This window comes from Brassica napus, chromosome A3 (genome assembly GCF_020379485.1).
Source record: "Brassica napus cultivar Da-Ae chromosome A3, Da-Ae, whole genome shotgun sequence".
In the NCBI taxonomy this organism is placed as follows: domain Eukaryota; kingdom Viridiplantae; phylum Streptophyta; class Magnoliopsida; order Brassicales; family Brassicaceae; genus Brassica; species Brassica napus.
The window spans coordinates 4080614-4101271 of NC_063436.1; the positions used below are offsets into that span (position 1 = coordinate 4080614).

At 34.4% G+C, this 20658-nt stretch overlaps 3 protein-coding genes across 3 annotated transcripts; 1 reads left to right on the plus strand and 2 right to left on the minus strand.

The window, feature by feature from the left end:
* Positions 1–675: 675 nt before the first annotated feature.
* Positions 676–2439, minus strand: LOC106441539. Its single transcript, XM_013883343.3, has one exon. The coding sequence runs from the start codon at positions 1652–1654 to the stop codon at positions 1151–1153; it is 504 nt and encodes a 167-aa protein (XP_013738797.2). The 5' UTR covers positions 1655–2439; the 3' UTR covers positions 676–1150.
* A 927-nt stretch (positions 2440–3366) lies between these two features.
* Positions 3367–6856, plus strand: LOC111213584 (protein SRG1-like). Its single transcript, XM_022715378.2, has 5 exons — positions 3367–4245; positions 4945–4976; positions 5212–5459; positions 5532–5859; positions 5945–6856. Exons 1-5 carry the CDS (start codon positions 4041–4043, stop codon positions 6179–6181), a joined length of 1050 nt encoding a protein of 349 aa, XP_022571099.1. The 5' UTR covers positions 3367–4040; the 3' UTR covers positions 6182–6856.
* Positions 6553–17157, minus strand: LOC111213583 (myosin-17-like). The gene is made up of 39 exons (XM_022715377.2): positions 16806–17157; positions 16159–16287; positions 15742–15885; positions 15512–15657; positions 15257–15413; positions 15115–15173; positions 14612–14771; positions 14356–14505; positions 14134–14270; positions 13910–14056; positions 13631–13732; positions 13491–13548; positions 13307–13408; positions 13160–13197; positions 12922–13048; positions 12674–12844; positions 12130–12261; positions 11923–12032; positions 11692–11752; positions 11424–11601; positions 10983–11188; positions 10737–10856; positions 10538–10636; positions 10242–10463; positions 9972–10111; positions 9689–9806; positions 9548–9598; positions 9384–9455; positions 9102–9272; positions 8822–8977; positions 8512–8718; positions 8154–8291; positions 7993–8063; positions 7800–7899; positions 7652–7708; positions 7502–7558; positions 7330–7410; positions 7171–7253; positions 6553–7087 (listed from the first exon to the last, which is right to left on the minus strand). Exons 1-39 carry the CDS (start codon positions 16806–16808, stop codon positions 6949–6951), a joined length of 4599 nt encoding a protein of 1532 aa, XP_022571098.1. The 5' UTR covers positions 16809–17157; the 3' UTR covers positions 6553–6948.
* Between the last annotated feature and the right edge of the window lie 3501 nt (positions 17158–20658).

Genomic DNA, 20658 nt, shown 5'->3' on the forward strand with positions numbered 1-20658 from the left:
CAGTGGCGGAGCCAGTGTGATCTGAGGGGGGTCACATGACCCATGTGATTTTTTGAAAACAAAATTTTTTACTTGTATTTCCAAAAAGAAATATGATGAATATAACTTATTGACCCCTGCAAAATACATATGTTATCAATGTGACCCCTCTAATATTGCTACTATATTCACGAGTCTCAAGTTTCATCAAACCTACAAAAGCTACTTTATAATACATGTCTGTGACAATGAGATACGATTCTCCAAAATTAAAAGTAAAATATATTACAAACTCTATAAATTAATATTTGGTAAATTAATAAACACGATAAATGAATAAAAAAAATTGGTCTCAGTTCAAAATATGACACAAATCGATTAGAGAATAAGATAATACATTTAAAAAAAAATTATATAGATATATGGTCCGGTTAAAATAAAAAAAATTAATAATTTATCTATTTACATTTATAGAAGTACATATTGTTTGCTTTATATTTACAATATATCTTTATATTTTCTTAACATTTCATTATATTTTGCTAACATTTTGCTATTAGTAAAATTATATCTAAAACATATTTAAGTTTTATAAAACATATTTTATATACACTAAATAATATGAAAGTCAAATTACAAAATTTTAATTAATATATATATATATATATGTTAAAATCAACTATTGTAAAACTAAAACTATATTCTAAAATGGAAAATTCAAAAATATTTTTTTTTGTAAATTACAACTCTATAAGTTAAAAAATATTAATCCTAACACTACTGTATAGACAAAACTCTGAATCCTCTATTCTCACTTTCTCAGTATCTTTTCTTTCTTTTTATGTGTATGGCAATAACATGGTCAATATTGGAAAGATAACATTCTCCCCGCATATTTATATCTCCCATCGTATAAGCAAAAACTAGAAACTTCAGTCAAACATACCAAAAGTGGAAAGTCAAGTCAGACATGAACTGGAAACTTGTTTATAGTTTAAGTTTATAACTTATAAGTCATCAGAATTTATGACTCCCCTGATTACATTACACCAAGAGTAAAGTTTCTCTATTTGAATATTAAAAACAAAATTAAAAACATTTAAGCTGTGATGTGTAGTCTAGTCAGAATTTCGTTGACCAAAAGATAGTTCCTTCGTACGCAAGAAATAGGTCAAAGTCGACTAGATATTAAATCTTGATCTTTACGCAATGCGTAGAAGCGGCTAGGTCGTGGCCGGAAATCAAACCGGCGACTGATATGGAGAGGCGACGGTGTAACCATACTCGCCGCTAAAGATTTCTTAACCCGGTCTGCCTCCACACTCGCGATCCTCACGAGTGAATTCAGCAACGCCGTTTTTCTCATATTCAATCCCGAGTTCTTTGTCATGTTACCACACTTGTTTGGCTTCGCCTGTGAATTTAGGGTTCTGTTCTTCTCGCTTTCTAAACGGCGGTGAAAAGCGCACCGGAACGACCCAGGGTGCGTCGTAGGAGAGCACAAACACTTGGACGCAGCGGAGGTTTTTGGAGTGTTTCCGGGAAAAAACCTCTTCAAACAGAGGTTGATGTTGCAAAGAGACGCGGATGATCTTTGATGATGATTGAGTAACGTCTCAGGAGAAGAGAGAGGACATAGGACTGATGAAGTTCTTGATCTTCCAGTGGCCGCCATGAATGCAGTTAGAGAGATAGAGAATACAGAAGAAACTGTTGAGAGAGATCTCTCTGTGTTGAAGATTCACAGATTCTGTTTAATTCTTTTTTTGGTCTAAAGATTCTGTTTAATTCGCATCCTCTATTTATGGAAGGTCAAAAACTACTACAATTTATGATATTAAATGCTAATGTTCCTATTCTTTTGAACTCTATTTTTTTTTTCCTTTTTCCCTAAGCAAATAAATGCTAACCTTTGAACACTGAACTTTATACTACAATAAGTACATTGCAACTATGATAGGCGGTAAACAAATGACCACTTTGTATCGACAACAAACTAAGTTTACCATTTCTTTAAAGCTATACATAACGAAAGTCTCCCGTATTTGTTTTTCTTGACTCAAGGAAAAGAACAAAACTTATGGAGTCACCCTTAGTAACTTCTGAGGCTTACTGCTTGCAAATGCCAAACATTTACATAAAACCGTCCCCGCTATGTAGAACTTTTTTTATGGTGCGAATATAGATATCTACACTACAGTCAATAACTTATTATCCCCTATATATTAAAAGAGAAGCATTACAACATATTTTTGTAGCCACATGTCATCACCACAATCATTTTTAGAATTCTTAAAAAAATATATTGGTTCATATAAATATATAATAAGCTTTTTAATAAACTAACCATAAATTAATCATAAATGCTCTTCACTGTTTCCTTAATAAAAATCACAGAATTACTTAATTTAGCTAAAGTATATATGACAATTAATGATTTTGAATAATAAATATTTGATAAAAACCAGTCTATTCTCTATCATTTTTAATTCATTTTAAAATAAATTAAACAACCACATTAACTATATAATAAAAATTTAGATTTGTTCGTATATGTTATATTTTGAATTAAAAAAACGAATATAAATGACTAAAGTTGTTAAAAATCTCACATTGAAATTTTTATGATCCATGGTTTAAAATTTATGTTATAACAAGATACAAATGATTATGAAATTACATAAGTAGGAAGTATCATTTAATAAATATTATATATGTATATTAACATTTTATAAATAAATTATATACCATATAAAATACATAAGTATTTAAATTTCGAATTTGCTTTGAAATTTTTTGATAAATATTTTGAACAATTATTGACAACTTAATATTTAGATTTTAAACTTTGCATTGAATGTTTTTAAAATTATAAATTACTAAAACTATTAAACATCCCACAAATGTTTTATTGTTATCATTGATTTAATTTTTTTTATAAAGAAATACAAACGATCAAAAATAATATGAGTATAAAATATATTTTAACAGTTGTCAATATTAAAATGTACTATATATCTATGTTAATATCATTTAAACCCAATTTTATAACATATAAAATAGAAAAAATATTTGTCTGGATAAATAAAATTTATTTAAGTATTTGTACCAATTTAATTATATACGTAATAGTTACTAATTGTTTAATTATTCACTATATATTTATTATTTCGTAATATGTAAAAAATATATAATACTTCAAAATAATTTATATATAATATTCATCCGCTCAAGGCGCGGGTCTTAACTACTAGTAACAATTTGTAAAACATTGAACATCACTGGATGTTATAGTTAGCAAACTCACAGTCCACTAATGAGTCGAGTAGAAACTCAGTCAGGGCCAAACTTACAATCCAGGGAAATTATAGTTTAGGAAAAAAAAAACATTTTCTTATTATTATCTGGTAAGTGCATTTTTTTAGGATACATATTATGAGCACCAGCTTTTAACTGGTAACTGCATGTATGTAAGTTTTTTCGTATTTTCTTCGTTCATTGTTTATTTGTATATCATTTCTTCGAAAATGAAGACTTTTTTCCCTAAATTAAGCCTTGTAAGGGACATACCAAGAATTTTTCCAATCTTTAGTTCTCCATAAAAAGTCAGATATCGACATTTGACAGATGATGATGGGTCATCCATGCATATGTTTATCTAAAATAATAACTGGAATGTAATATCTACTACTTGGACTTCTAATTTAGTGGCCTGTGTTAGTATTGCTGTTTTATCATTTCTCGAATTCAAATCCAGTGTTATGCATTTTGTTAACAAACCAAAAACATCTTTGATAGTCTCTTTTCTCTTATAAATAAATTTTCAAGTTTTTTTTTTCTTATATTTGTAAACACAATTTCAAGATTCTATTATCTTTACTTTTATAAAAATTAAATGCCAAGTTGACGGCAAATTCAAGATCGTCGTCTGGCTACATTTGTTTTTTTTCAAAATCATTGTTGGTCTACCTATTGTTTCAAGTTTGCCGGCTACTCCATTATATAAGCTCTCTTATCCCATAGTATTCATCAAACCACTTTTAGAAAAATTAGGGCAAATAATGGAGGAGAAGCCAAAGTTCAAGACTGTTCAAGAAGTGGTTGCAGCCAACGAAGGACTACCAGAAAGATATCTCCAACCACTTACCGGTGGCCATGAAGATCAACCTCTTAATGGTCCAGTGCCTGAGATGGATATTCCATCCATTGATCTCAGTCTTCTACTCTCTTCTTCAGAAGAAGTTCGACAAGAGTTGAGTAAACTTCACTCGGCACTAGGGGTGGGCGTTCGGGTACCCGTTCGGGTTCGGATCGGGTATTTCGGGTTTTCGGATATTTCGGTATAGAGGTGTAGGACCCGTTCGGGTATTTCTATACTTCGGGTCGGGTTCGGGTATTTTTAGTTCGGTTTCGGTTATTTCGGATCGGGTTCGGATATTTAGATTTTGAAAAAAAAATTAAATTTTTCATTTTTTAAATTTCTTGTATTTAAGAATATAAATTTTACTTAACTTTTTTTTTAATAGATTAAATGGTTAATAGATTTGGACATAACATTTTAAAACTAAAAATGCATTAATTTAGTTATTGTTTTAAAATTTTGGATCTAACTTTTTGTTAATTTTTGAAATAAAAAAAACTTGACATGCTTTTTAAGTGAGTACGAAATCATTTTTTCCGTAATTGCATGTATATCATATGAACTTAAAGTATGTGTAGTATTAATATAAATATTTTATATAAAATAAGAGATGTAAACTAGAAATATAAGGTTAATTATACATATGTTCGGTTATCTTCGGATATCCATTCGGGTTCGGATATTATCCATTCGGGTTCGGGTATCCAATCTCTCCTAATTCAATACCCGTTCGGGTATTTTGCTACTTCGGTTCGGATTTCGGTTCGGGTTTTTCGGATCGGGTTCGGGTGCCACTTCGGATATCGGGTAAAGTGCCCACCCCTACTCGGCACTCTCTAAATGGGGAGTTGTTCAGGTTTGACTATATTTAATGAATCCAATCTTTTAGCATGTGCAAGTGAAACATTCAACATGACTCTATTTGGTAAAAGAAAATTACCTTTAGATAAAAATTTAGATACACATATTTAAAAGAACTTATTTAACATTTATTCAAAAACAAAGAGCTTATATATAATATTAAGAACCAAAATTTACTACATTATATATACATTAATTAAAAAGAAGAGCTTGATACTTTATTGACGCAGGTTATGAATCATGGAATTACAGAGGCCTTTCTCGACAAGATATACAAGCTAACAAAGCAGTTCTTTGCGCTTCCGACAGAAGAGAAGCAGAAGTACGCAAGAGATATTGGTAACGTCCAAGGATATGGAAGCGACATGATTCTTTCAGACGACCAAATTCTCGACTGGATCGACCGTTTGTTTCTCACTACTTACCCTGAAGATCAGCAACAACTTAAATTCTGGCCTGAAGTCCCAGACGGATTCAGGTAAACTCCAAATACCTTTCAGTTTCCACGTGGTTCATTTGACTTTGGTGATCTTGACAAACGTTTCTTCAGGGAAACATTGCATGAATACACAATGAAGCAACATGCAGTGATCGAGCAGTTCTTTAAAGGCATGGCTAGATCGTTGGACTTGGAAGATAATGTCTTTCTAGAGATGCACGGAGAGAATGCTAGGATGGATACAAGGTTCAACATGTATCCTCCATGTCCAAGGCCGGACATGGTTATTGGGGCTAAACCGCACGGTGATGGCTCAGCTTTTACTCTTCTCTTACCGGACAAAGATGTGGAAGGGCTTCAGTTCTTGAAAGATGGGAAATGGTATAAAGCTCCAATAGTCCCTGACACAATTCTGATCAATGTAGGAGATCTAATGGAGGTAAATGTAGATATGCATATGAATTAGAAACATTGATGGATGGAGAATGAGGATATAGTTTTAATAATCTCTTGTTGATCTTCAGATAATGAGCAATGGGATATACAAGAGCCCTGTTCATAGAGTGGTGACTAACAGCGAGAAAGAAAGGATATCTGTGGCAACGTTTTGTGTTCCGAGTCCAGACAAAGAGATTCAGCCTGTGGAGGGGCTTGTGTCTGAAGCAAGACCAAGATTGTATAAAACAGTTAAGAAGTATGTGGAGCTCTATTTCGATTCTTATCAACAAGGTATAAGGCCTATTCAAGCTGCTCTCATCTAAAAGAAAATTTCAAGTCTCTTCTGTTACTTCTATTACTTGAAGAAAAAAACAAAATAATACCATTATCTGTTGCCAATGATGCTGCATTGTACTGTATTGCACTTCTTTGAGATAATAAAGAGTGAACAAAATTCCAAAAAGACGGTGATTCCAACGGGTGTAATGTCACCATTCAACTAGCATTATCATGTTACAGAAATTACGTTTTAGTCCTGTGCTTCTACCATGGTCCATTACTAAACTATGGTTTTTAAAAGACAATTTAAAAACAATCAATTAGGTAGGATCAGAACTATGGTTTTTAAAAGACAATTTAAGAAATAATCAATTAGGTAGGATCAGATGGAATAAGCAACTTACAAACAATCACATGTGAAAGGTATTTGATGTGCAATCTATATATAAAATAGTGAAAACAAAGTCTAGTTCCTTCATTACAATTCCTCACAACGATTATAAAGACTCGCCCAAACCAACAGATACAAATAATTGACTAAAACAACAATACTCTCCTCCCCTCTCTGGACAGGACAGCATCGAACACATTTCTATGACAAAAGCAAATGCAAAACAAATAACCCCTGCGAGTTGCCATAACTACAGGGATGCAAAGAATGAAATAAACTTTGGCCTTTCCACAAATACAAAGGCCAGAGACTGAGTACCAAAGCAAGAGAAGTAATATACACAAAATGCCCACAGGCTCGCACGATGTATTTATGTATGCAGCAGAAACAATCGTATTTGGTGGACCGTACCGAGCTCACTTACGACGCACTGCCTTCTTTACGTGTGAGTAAGAATCCGAAACCTGAGTTTTCACGGATCAGTTGAGGAGGAGGCTCAATGTCATTTACATCCACTTGCTGCATTGACTTTGATATGTCTTCCACCGTGAATGGAATGCTACAGTTTAGATTGATTGCTTGGATTAGTCGAGAAATAGGAACGGTAAAAAGGAGGTTGAACACAAATTACTTTCAGCTTACCTTGAGTCATCGTCCAAAAGAAAAGAGCTGCTTACAGCATTGTTTGAGTCCTCGGTCATCATAACCCTCATGTTTGCAATTACCTATGGTTTTGGAAAGAACATAATTAATACCAATATCTAGACAAATGAAACTTAGTTATTTAAAACTGAAACATACGTCTGAAGAAACGCTATGAGTTCCATATTTGTCATCCCAGTACATTGTGCTGATTCTGTATAGCTGCTGTATACTTAGCACCTGAACCAGAACAGAAACTTCAATGTTAAGCTCACGAGGAGGAAAAAGTAAATGATTAACAGGATGAATTTCACCGAGCTTAAAGTAATACCGGACAGAGTTCTCTCGTTATTTCGTCCAATGTCTTTTTCGGCTTTTGATGAATGACCTGAATGGAGAGCGAAAACAAAGCAAAGTTCACAAAAGCAGCCACATAATGAAAGCATAAAAGGAGTGGCAAAGCATCGATTGAGAATAATACCAGGAAGCCAACTGCCTGCCTGATATGTCTCAACTCATCCCAAGCAGAGCCAGCATACTGTAAACAAAAGAGAAAAAAATAATCAAAACTCAAAAGGTGTGAAAATGGTTTAAGAATTGTTAAGAGGAAAAGTGAAATTGTGGCCTACTTCATCAGTAGCCTCTGTACACCACTGCTCTAATTCAGCCAAGCCTGCTTTAACGTACTCGCCGTTGCTGAATGAGCAACATTCACGACGTAGAAGCAGACTGCACAATTTCATTACAGAGAAATCTTTCTGTCAAATCAAGGAAACCCTGGTTTATGAGAAAACGAAATGAGATATGACAACTGAAACATGCCTGTTGAAAAGCTGAACATTGATGAAGGAGAATATTTGTGTGAACACTTTGCGGACTAAGAACGGTGGAGCCTGTATCATGGAAACATAGAATGTAATCAACATTGCCAAAAAGTAATATGTTTTTCTTTAGTTAAATTTCTAATGGAAGTCCAGACTCACGTTGTTTGCTTTCATCAGATTCAAGTAAGCGTTTAGGCTTTTCCTAATACTTTGCCAATGAGCAATTAGAGCTTGTTGAGCAACAGCATTGGCTTGTGCTCTCCCTTTCACCAAACTTGCCCTTGATGTTCTTGGTGCCTGTAACATGTAATCAAGTCTTAATACACTACATCGATGAATTAGTAAAGTTTGAGCTAATAATCATTAGCATATCAACTTCCACAAGATGCTACAAGAAATCCCTTCTTAAAAGCATCGACTAAGAAATGTTTATCAGGAAAATTCAGTTATTAAGCTGTTAAATTAATATTCTCTCTCCCTAGAAACTGTACGAACACAAATACAATAAAAAAGTTACCTGAATACATAACCCAAGAAGAGGAGAGATCTCTTTCTTTAGATTATCTCTGATCATTCCATATATCTTCTCGAGGAATGCAGTAAGCTGCTGCTTGAAAAGTAGTGCGGGGTACTTCGCTTCAACTTGCCTCAGGTCGTCAAGCTTGGTGACTCCCTGTCTATTCAGAAACGAGAGTCCAGCACTTTGAGGAGATGCCCTTAGTCCCTATTTAAATTGTTAAAGAAGCACACAATATGAATTGAGGCTGCACAACAAGGCAGATAAATGGAAACTAGAAAAAGGAACAAATAGATTAGCAGCTTCTTACTTGTGACATCCTCCCAAATAGAGATGCTGATGATGTTCTTCGTCTCTGCGGTGTTAAACTAGCTGCTCCAGTAGCTTTAAGTGTGCGTTGCAGAAGCAATAATAGCGTGGCTGAATTAGATAACCAATACGCCAAAACCTCATTATTATCTGGCACCTGAATGGAAGACAACATTTTCCATATTGATGTCCAGAAATATATTCAACGTTTTGGAGTGTCAAACATGTTAAAATAGCTTATTAGTGCTTCTGGACAACGAAAAAAGAAATATTCAACTTACTTCAATGGCCGAAGCTATTGTCTGAATGATACGGTCAAAGACGTTAGTTCTTTCCACTTCAAATGATCTCCAGTGAAGAAGACTTTTGTATATGACACATGCAGCAACAGGCTTGCCCCCAGCATACCCAAGGTTTTGAGAGATACACTTGACTAGTAGATCTTGGTTTTCCTGCATAACGCAAATATCATAACATATGTTAAAGAGAAAAACAGAATGCAATACTGCAAGAAACGTAGTCCCAGCATTACAATTAGCACAAGAAGTTCAAGTGTATGTTACCTGCTGCTTTTCATTCAGATATTTCTGTGGCTTCTCCTCAGACTCTGGTTCTCGTACAGCAAGAGACATGTCCTGTGACATTTATAGATAAAACCAATTAAAGAAACAAGAACGAGTCCGGGTCGAACCTGCAAATTTAATCAGAAAAGGTCACTTCCTCTTACCGGTGTAGTCTTTGTTTCTCCATTAAGAAGATTTCCATTTTCTGGGGTTCTCTGAACGTTGAGAAGGAACGAATAAATGATTAAATAGGGTTTTTTGTGTTAATATGTAAAGATAAACAAGAATTCATATGTTGTTGGTACCGGTAAAAGCATTGTTTTTGATCGCGTGGCCATGGTTCTGCTGGTTGGAGAAATAGCAAGTGCCTGTTGACGGAGAACTTGAATCTCTGACTCTGAATTGGAAAGCTTCTCTTCCAGTCTGAAAGCAGAAGCAAAATCAATATGTAAAAGTGCATAACACAAGAAAAGAATTATAACTTATCTAATTAACCAACAAGGATAACAATGACTAGTAAACAAAACGAAACAGTCAAATGTACAAAAAGCCTAATGTTTTATCCTTCAGCGATATGTTTTTACGAACCTTTGTACCGATTCATGAAGCTGGTCTGCTTTTCTTGTAGCATTTTCTAGTTCTGTGGCCAGCTCTGAGTTTCTAGCCTCTGCCTCTGAGAAAGCTTTTCTCAAGTCTTCTGCAGCTTTTTGTTCAGACTGAAGCGAAGCCTGTTCCAAAAATATGACATAAATTACCACAACCAGCTTATAATACTAAGGGACTAAGTAGCATATATCGACTAGCTATAATAGTGAACATATGAAGCACGATCCGATAAGTTAAAAAAAAAAAGCATACCTTCAAAGCCTCCACCTCTGATGTTAATGAATTGATTTTTTCAGTATCCTCGACCAATACCGGAGTCTCCTTAATGACTGGAGGTGCTTCTTCAATAGCTTTCCTTGCAGCCTCTCGTTCCCTTATCACGGCAGCGTTTGCTTCTTCAACTTGCAACCGCATAGCTTGCAGAGCCTCCTGTTGTTTTGCATATTCTTGGGCTTTTGCTTCTTCCAGATCGGTCTATGTTACCAGGAATTGTCAATAACTGTGTAAACAAAGCATAATATAATGCTACTGTATGGAAATGAACTTACTCTCTGTCGCTTCTCTAGTTGTAAACGCCATGTTAATTCTTCAACACGCTTCTCAAGTTTGTCTTTCGCTTCTCTAAGGGCTCCGGTGTCTCGTGCGGCCTGATTCAATTAATTGCAAAGGTAAGAACCTGATTAGTTTCATGAAGTTTTTAACATTTGGGAGAATAATTTTATAAAACAAGAAAAAAGGAAACCGAACCATCTTAAGTGTCCTCAGTTCTTTTCGTGCAAGCCTGCTCCTCCAGCCACATTGCGAAGCAAGCGCAGCTTTCTGGAGTTTCTTGTAGTAAGAATATGCCAGATGACTACGAAGGCGAGCCTAAATTTGAAAATCAAGAACTATCAGTTGACACAAAACCAAGAGTTTTGCCAATCAAAGATATATGGTCTCTCATTTCTCAGTTAGGTAAACAAGAATAACTGTAAGAGGATTCTTAGTAATGACCTGAATAATAGTAGCAGCCTTCATTTGCTTTCGGAATCTGAACTCATTACGAGCGACCATTCCCCTTAGTGCTGTTTGAACTGCTATTGCTGAATGTCTAATTCTTAGATAAGACTCCCTGGCAACATGTCTTCTGAAACTCTTCTCAATCTTCACCGCTGCTGCTTGGCGTCGCATTTCCTCATAAAGTTTGCAAGCCAATTTGCCTAGCATTCAACACAGATTTGAGAAGCTCGGTCCTCCAAAAGTAATTTAATCCGCAGAGAAAAAAAGGCACAAAAATACTAAAATGTATTTCACAGTTGCCCGACAATACAAAAGAACGGAACGGACCATAATAAGCCACTAATTTTATTGCTACACGTATAATATGCTGAACAACTACAACAATGGCAGCAAAAGAGAAGAGCACGATTTTGCAATGACTTAGGGAGAAGATACCTCGGCAGTGGGACTGCAATACAATAGCAGCTCCACGTAGGGCACGGAATTCTTTTTGGGCAATATAAGTACGGATCTGCATTTGGATTTTCCTAGCGGCATTTCCAAGAACCTCAGCTCTTCTTGTATCCAACTCAGCCATCTGCCCAGCTCTAAGGAATACTTTCGTTTTCCCTAACTGCAAGTGGCATCATGTTGGATAAATTATACATAACATCTAACCCCACGATTTAGGAACCGTTACATAATGCAATTACCAATGACTTACTTCATAACCCTTTAAGCCTATCTTATCCAGAAGCATTCTGCATGCAACTTTATCATCATAACTGCACAGAAATAGGAGCTATTAGATACAGCGGGAAAGTACTAGACGTGTTTTAATGGAAAGCACTGCAAGAAACGAAACCTATTCAACTTTATGTTCAAAAGCCAAGCGCATGATCAGGAAAGTAAAATATTACGAGGGTAAAACAACATTATATCAGCTGCAACTTACTTTCCTTCCAGAACTTCCGGAGCAAGAACACCAAAACGATTGAGAAACTCATAAAAGGTCCGTTTTGTAGGATAACCAGCACAGCTGATTCTAATAGCTTCCAAAACACCCTTAAAGAAATTACGGCAAAATTAAGCTTGTAAGTTCCATAACCAAAAATCATGGTTGAAGTGCCTCAATTATATGAAAGGTTTGGACTGCACTTACACCACACCGTAATTGTTGAATTACGTTCACGTTCTCGAAAATGGCAGGCTTGAGTACGTTGTTTGGCTTCACACATCTGATGTAGTGAGGTTCAGTAGAATTAAGTGTCTCCATCAAAGACTGAAGTTGAAGCTGAAATTTGAGAGAGACTAATTCTTGTTAGAAACAGATATAAGCATTTGTAATATTTTGAGCTAGAGTTGCTGCTACATAATGTTTCAAATCATGACTCTCTCCAACATGGGTGAAACTTAACAGCCATAGAACAAAAATAACAAAGTCAAAGTGTATGAAAGAAACATGTACTAATGTCTGAATCATGGGTAAGGCTGCTCTATCAAACACACAGAGGAAGCAGATAATATAGATGTATCCACTATATAAACACCATTTATGATTATCTATCTAAGGAGTATGTCCGAGTTCCTTAAATGTCTGCTGAATTGTTCCGAAGAGGGAAAATCATTTAGATGAACAAAGCTTTCAGGAAGAGCAGAGAGAAAATATGTTCTGAAGAGGGAAAATCATTTACAATTCACCATACCTTAAAGCGTGACCCGATGGAAGAAAACTTGGTTTTACTTGATGATTCTTCTGCTAGGCGAGGAAATAGACCAGCTACGAAAGTATCACTGGAAGCGATCAAAAGATCTTGATGTTCTGCCACCACGTAATCTTTGTTCTTGTCAAGGAACAAATCGGCCTGATAAGTTACCTGTTTCAGTGGGAAAGAGAAGATGTTAAACAGGGCTAATATCTAAGCTTGTCATAAGCATGTGAAAGATGTTTTACCTCTCCAGCATAATGTGATATTGCAAAGCTGGTCCGAGATAGCTTTGGTTTGGTAAACCGCTTACTATTTTTGAACGTTTGATACAGCTTCTGAGCAAATGTTTCATGTGTAGACTTCGGAAACATGCTGCAAAAGAATCGAACATCCATCATACACTTTATCTCAGTCAAAATAGAAGATTTTTTAATCCATAAGCACAAACTAAAAGAGCTTCGTCTAAAGACTCTAGCAGCTTACCATGCTTCATCTAGAAGTGCAATGACTCCTCCAGGTTTCTGTACGAGCAAGTCATACACACCAGAAGTGCCAAGAAGGATGAATTAGTTGCAAGTCATCGCAAAAATATATTACGGATAAAATTACATAAATCTAAAATTAGGACACCTTCTCAATGAGTTCAAGCACATCCTTGTTATCAACAAATTCTATGTAACTCCAATTGATCTCTTCTTTGGTATAATCTTCTTGTTCCATTTTGAAAACGTGCTGCGAAAAAATTAATTATTGCTACGTCAAAGTAGGAAGAGAAAAAGATATTCGGAACCTATTGGGTAAGAGCACAACAGACCTGGTTGAAATGTTGTTGCAGCTTTTCATTGGTAAAATTGATGCAAAACTGCTCAAAGCTGAAAAAAAATACATGAAACTCATTACAGCCTTTAACACTGTTACAGAAGAGGACGTAATTCTGCAAGCTACCAAACTTACCTGTTGATCTTAAAGCTTTCAAACCCATAGATATCAAGAACACCAATTATTGTCTTAGAATTTGGATCTTGCCCGATAGAATTGTTAATTTTATCAACAAGCCTGAAAAAAATTATGGGGTTTAAGAAGTTAGAAACTTCAAGAGGCAGCTTTACTGCAATAAGTGAAACATGTTTTCTACAGAAGAGTGCACTTAGGGAAGAGTGCACTTAAGGAAAAAACAAAAACAAAATAGTACATAAGAGCCTGCAAATGTAAAGAGAGAAATTCTTTGTATACCAGTCAAACAAACGAGAATATATAGTTTTCGCTAATGCATCCCTGCTACCCGTGGCTGAATCAGGATCAAGTGTTCTTGTAATAACCTCTTCTGGAGTCACCATTACACGTTTTATCAATGCATCTTCCAAACTCTTTGCATCACACCTTTTGAAAGAAATGAGTTCAGGATCAAGGATGTAAAAAAAACAGATATCAAGATTAAACAAGTAAGCAGCACATACCTAAGAAGTTCAGCAGTCGCATCCAGATGAAATCTGGATTTGTCATCCTTCAAAACTGAGGAGTCAATCTCTTTTCCTTTTGCAAATTCGACATTACCTAGATGAAGGATTGCAGCAACAACTCTAAAGATTGCATCCTGATAACAATTATCAGAAGAATCAATAATATGCTCTATTAGAGAAATCATGTCTTCTTGGAAAAGGAGCAAGTCGAAGACTGACCTGTTCCTCTTCACTGATGCCAACAACATCCATAGCTCGTCGGGTAGCAAGATATTCCTCTGTGTCATCCACTCCATCCAGTTTATAGCACTTCGATTGATTTAGGTAGTGGAATGACTTAGGATCTCCCAACTTAAACTTTTCTCTTTCCTGCAGAATGGGAAAAGAGATGAAATCCCCCAATTACTTATTCATGAGGTATAAAGCAGAACGCTTCAAAGCAAGGTTTATTGTTATCATTGTGCAGCACCAGTACCTCCGGTGGGGCAGCACATAACATGTAAAAACAGTGGTAATTTCTTTCTGGATCTGATATTTGACACACTCGAGACCTTTCCAACAAATATGTTCGGACAGCTGCTCCAGATATTCTCCCACTTTTGTCAAACTGAAGCTCGACAAACTTTCCAAATCGACTGCATTATGATTTAAGACAAAGTTGAAATGAGGTTGTCTGCTTTGGAGCTTTTCTAATTAGAAGTCATTAGAATAACTCCATAACACAATAATCTATCACGTAGTAAAGTGAGTTAATGTAGGAAAAAAAGATTAAGCATGAAAAAGGCCAGGAAATCAATATGGTTTATGCTATTCAACTTATTTCATGTGCCATCTGTGCAACTGATCACTGAGGTTTCGTAGTTACACAACAATTTTCTGACAAGTAGTGACTGAAGAAGCTTTTGGCCAAGAACAAGTTTGACTAAGCATTTCAACAGACAATTCGTAGGAAAAACCTCTCAGTGAACATGCGCATACCTGGAGTTGTTATTCCTAAGAGTCTTGGCGTTTCCAAAAGCTTCAAGAACTGGATTTGACTGTTAACCAACAAAAAGAAAAGAAAATAGTTAATCTACAAGCCTCTCAATAAATATATCAGTACAGATTTGTGACGCGTCACCTCCAGAACTTGTTGTTCCACTGTCCTTCCTTCAACGCCGGATCGACCACCAAGGTAAGCAAGGTAGCGCATAAGCATCTTTGTGGTCTCAGTTTTACCAGCACCACTTTCCCCACTGACTAGAATGGAGTTGCTCTTGCCCTCGTTGATCATCGCCCTACTCATAGAAGCAATAGACTAGCATGAGACAATGAACGAATAAAGAGTGATTCAGAGAATTTCTGCAAGTGGAATTCACTGATTGTTCCTAATTACCTGTAAGCAACTTCCGCAATTGCAAACACATGGGGGCTTAATTCACCAAAACCCGCTCCTTTATACTGCTCCATCATATGAGTATCATAGAGATGTGGCAACCTTTGAAACGGATTTACAGCAATCAAGATGTTTCCAGTATAAGTCTGCAAAGGCAATATAAAGAAAATACTTAGGACTAAATATGTGATTTCATTAGAACTCAGCGCAAAAAATGCATAATAACTTACATAAATTTCATTCAGCTCATATCTCATGGCCAAGTTATTCAAAACACCTGGTTCATGTAGATATGAGAGCTTTGTCATGTCATCAACACCCCCAGGGGGAGCCTCTGTATCCTTTGGAAATACATTCGCGATTTTGGCCACAACCTGAAATTAATTTCACTGATTGGTTAATACAATAACCGGTTTCCAGTGATTGTAATAGAATTTGGAACATGCATGTCAATGTCATGCAAGATAATGCAAAGTTGATTAGTTAGAAATGTAACAAGTATTCAAGGCAAGAGGGATTACAAGAAAAATGAATTTTTTTCTCAAAAGTAAACAGACAACCTAAACCAGGAAACACCCTATCCAATGCCATTCTTTCTCATAAGGAAAATTACATGCCAAAACATGGCAAAAGGATAGACAACTTACGGTCTTCCCATTTGTGGTCTGTACATGAACTTCTTCCCCACTAATCTTGACGACTTCTCCATCAATCCACGCCAGTCCAGGATCTTCAATCCAAACATGAGAGCCAACTATAATATTGACTGGACCAACCTACAGGATATCAAGACTGAACGTGTGAGGTACAAAGATTCTAATAACTTCGCACAAGCTGCTGCTCTAATCTGGAATTCAGGGAAGCTATACTTAAAACACACACAAAACACTTGAACGAAAGCAACTATGTAGAAGCTCTCTAGCATGACTTCAAAAGGAGATGCTATCTTGGGCAGGTTCAGAGCAAACTAATAATAGAAGTTAGAGACATAATCTAAAAACTATAAGATAAGTAGTGGGATGGGTCCAAGCTTAACTAACTTGTATATTATGCGGCCATTCAAATAGTATTCAGATATTATTATTATTCACTTGCCAATAGTAAGATACAAATCAATAGAGAATCCCTCGGAACTAAGGATCGAAACGCTAATCTCATACACAAGATCTCTCTCTCTCTCTCTCTACCAACAAGCATCAAAACAGATAAGTAATCATTAATAAATAAATAAATAAATAGATTTAAAAAACAGAATAAGCAATCGAGAAAACGAAGAGGGAGATAGCAGGATTACCATGGCTACTCTTCCTCCAAATAGATCCTCCCTGTGCCGCCACTAGCTCATCCAATAGAGCGCGGACTCAGCGAGTCAGATCGGGAAGATTCTAGGTTTTGGTGGTCTATAAGTTTTCTTCGGAGTCAGCACAGCAGAAAATTGAAATCTGGGAGATCGGATGAGTAGAAGAATCAATCACACAACAGATTTTTTTGGAAGATGAATCGGAATGTTTTCTCTCTCTAGAAAGCTGATAATGTTGTTGAAGAAGAAGAAGAAGATGGGGACTTGGTCTTCTAGCAGACGTCTAATGGCTTTTTCTCTCTCTCCTCCAGCAGCAGCAAATGTTTTTCTTTTGAGCTGTGTCATTCTCTCTCTAACACTTTTTTATTTTTATTATTACCTATTTTTTTCAAGAAACAATTAAAAAAACATTTTATTTTTTTGGTGCTTGAGAATAGAGATTGTTCAAGTGGGGTCCACCGAGGCTTAGGGGACGGTGAGGTGGATCGCGTTGGATATTCGTTTGTGGTCAGCCACCCACACCAACACACAGACGCACTGGAATATAGGTTTAGAAGCAGCCAACGAAAAATAAGGAAGATTATTGTCGTAAGTTAATTTTAATTACGTTTTCTTTTGTTGTCTTTTCCTTTGACTTGCTGATTTTTACATTTCTATGCCATTTTTATTTCCAAATTTTGAGTTTTTTTTAATAAAAGAGAACTCAAGTATTTTTTATTTTGAGTAAATTATGGACAATTTGTCTCTAATTCTTTTTGCTATTTATAAGCTTTGGTTTGAGGACAGGTTTAGATGTATTTTTTTTTTGATGAGCTTTTCTATTTTGAATTTCTTTTTAGATATAACTTGTACATAACGTCTTAACTTCAACGGATTTGTTATAAATGAATAATATTATAGATCCGTAATCCCCTATATATTATTTGAGAAGCATTACAACATTTTTTTGTAGGCACGTGGCATCACTATAATGATTCTTAGAATCCTTAGAGAAATATGTTGGTCCATTTAAATATATAATAAGCTTTTTATTAAACCACAATAAATACATTATTAATGTGATTCATTATTTCCTTAAATAAGATTACGGAATTGCCTAATGTGGCTAAAGTATATATGACAATTAATGTTTTGAATAATAAAGATTTGATAAAAATAAGTGTGTATTATAATTATATTTGTTTAATTTTAAGCTATTAAAATAAATTAAACAATCATAGTAACCATATAATAAAAATTAAAAAAAATATTTATATATTATATTTTGAATTTTTAAAAACGAGTATAAATTACTAAAACTGTTAAAAGTTTTACATTCAAATTTTGTGATCTATGATTTAAAACTTTTGTTATGACATGATACAAATAACTGAAAAATAATATAAGTTGAAAGTCTCATTTAATAAGTATCAAAAATAAAATATATATAAATATATGTATCATTTTAAATTAAACTATATGCCATATAAAAATACATAAATATCGTAATTTTGAACTTTACTTTGAATATTTTTTTGATAAAAATTTTGAAAAAATATTGACAACTTAATTTTTAAAATATTATAAATTACTTAAACCATTATTCCTAAAGTGAAAATTTTGTTATCACTAATTTAGATTTTTTGCTATAACAGATAAAAAATGATAAAAAAAAATATGAGCAAAAAACATCATCTAATAAATATTAATATTAACATATACCATATATATGTTACTATCATTTAAATTTAATTATTTATCATATCAAATAAAAAAAAATATTTTTTCGATTTATTAAATTTATTTATATATTCGCACCAATTTAATTATATAAATAGTAGATAATGACCTTTTTAATTATTCAATATATATTTATAATTAAAATATGTTATAAACATATAATAAATAAAATAATTTATATATATAATGTTCATTCCGCGCAAGGCGCGGGTCTTAACCTAGTGATGTATTATTTCTAGATAACGTCTAAACTGTAATATACTTGCGTATACGAACAGTACAACAATAAATCTATATAATAATTATAAGAAACATTTATAAATGAGTTTGTAAGTAGGAAATCAGAAACTAGAATACAGGAGATGTCTAAATTATATTTTATCATATAAAACCAAGTTATTGGCCATGGCGATAGGGTGAAAGATAAAGAGGAAGAGATGCGTGAAGGATAAAGCACAAGTGGTGGAAATGATTATGGCTACTACAAAATACACATGATTATTTATAGGGGTGGGCAAAAATCAGATATCCGGGTTTTTTAGAGATATCCGTGATCCGATCTGTTTTGTCCGAATAATCAATTACCCGATCCGATTCGATATGTAGTCATTCAGATATTCAGTGTTCCGGATATCGAAATTTTTTTGGATTTTTTACCGGATATCCGTTTCGATCAGTAAAATAAATAAAATATTAAAAATAAATAAAAGTTTCCAAAGTACTATAAAATAATAATATTCATTACAAAAATAAAAAGTTATTTACTTTTAATTTTTTTAGTAACTAATATAATAAATTTAGTAAGTAAAAAATACTATAGAATGATATAAAATATAAAATTTATATAACTTATATATATATAATTATTTGAATATATGTATATATGTGTATATAACAGATCAAATCGGATATCTATTTTTAAAAATATTAGTATTTGTGATTTGTTTTGTTTTTTTAAGGATATTACATATTATTATTTGATTTGCTTCGTAAAGTTATGGATATTCAGATTTTTCGGTTCGAATCGAAATGGATAACGAATCGAATCATTATTTACAGATATTTTACCGGACCCTAATTATTTATAAACAGTTTGGTCATTGCCCCTTGTAGAACATGCATATATATATATTATCAAAGACTTCAAGTTGATATTTACAAGTTTTTTTTTGCTAACTATAATATATACAAGTTGGATCGAGAAATCAAATCTAGACATGCATCAAGCCATTTGTGTCTGAACAACAAACAGATTTAAAGTGCATTGTACATTTTGTAGAAAGATAAATAGCTAAGACTAGTGGAATAAAACATTTTAGGGTCGAGCTCTCTTGTTGCTGCACGAAGGGCACTTGTAATGCTTGATATGCTCAGCTCTAGATGGAGTAATCTTCACACATATCCCATGGAACCATTTCTCGCATATGTCACAGCAGATCCAGTATTCATCAGAAGCATAGTTATCTCCACAAGCTCCACACAGGGTATCACCGTGTTCATCTTCATCTAATCCTTCTTCCTTGTCCATGGCTTGTATTGTCTTTGAACCTTTGCCATCAAAATATTTTTTGCATTTTAGATCAATGAAAAATGGAGAGTACCAGAAGCTGTATAATTCATCTTGAGGTTTTTTTAGTTTAGTTTGTTCCTAGTTCATAAAAGTACTAAACCTCATTAAAGGACAGCATGAATCTTACCACTCTTGAATTTGACTTGGGATTTGTTATCATTTTGATTTTCCGAGGAGGATCTTTCCTTTGTTTTTGTTTTTTTTGCACTTCTGGTTACAACTTCAAATATAGTAGGAATCTCATTGATCATGTTGAATAAGCGCTTCCTATATAAGTAAGCGTTACGGTTAGTCTGGAAATGCTGGAGATATCGACAAGATTTTAGAAAATATAGACCAATTGAGAAAGAAAGGAGGATACCTGTCAGCTTTATTGCAACTAAATCTTTGAACCGAAGCAAAGGAGACAGACAGCAACCAGGCATCGCTGTGGGCAGCAACAAGAGCAACCAGTCTTTTTCCAGCATTCCATCTCTGGCAAAGTTGATGCCGAGTGCTGGTTCGGGGAGCTCTACAGGTACTTCTTCAGCTGGTAAGTTAACTTCCCATACTTAATTA

Bases quoted from the DNA above. Each gene is read 5' to 3' on its own strand.
- LOC106441539 (XM_013883343.3), bottom strand. From the start codon at position 1,654: ATGGCGGCCACTGGAAGATCAAGAACTTCATCAGTCCTATGTCCTCTC.
- LOC111213584 (XM_022715378.2), top strand. From the start codon at position 4,041: ATGGAGGAGAAGCCAAAGTTCAAGACTGTTCAAGAAGTGGTTGCAGCC. The intron at 4,977-5,211 runs GTTTGACTATAT...TTATTGACGCAG, and splicing joins CTAAATGGGGAGTTGTTCAG to GTTATGAATCATGGAATTAC. The intron at 5,860-5,944 runs GTAAATGTAGAT...GTTGATCTTCAG, and splicing joins ATGTAGGAGATCTAATGGAG to ATAATGAGCAATGGGATATA.
- LOC111213583 (XM_022715377.2), bottom strand. The intron at 10,857-10,982 runs GTCATTACTAAG...TTTCAAATTTAG, and splicing joins AGGCTGCTACTATTATTCAG to GCTCGCCTTCGTAGTCATCT. The intron at 7,709-7,799 runs GTAGGCCACAAT...TTTTGTTTACAG, and splicing joins GTACAGAGGCTACTGATGAA to TATGCTGGCTCTGCTTGGGA.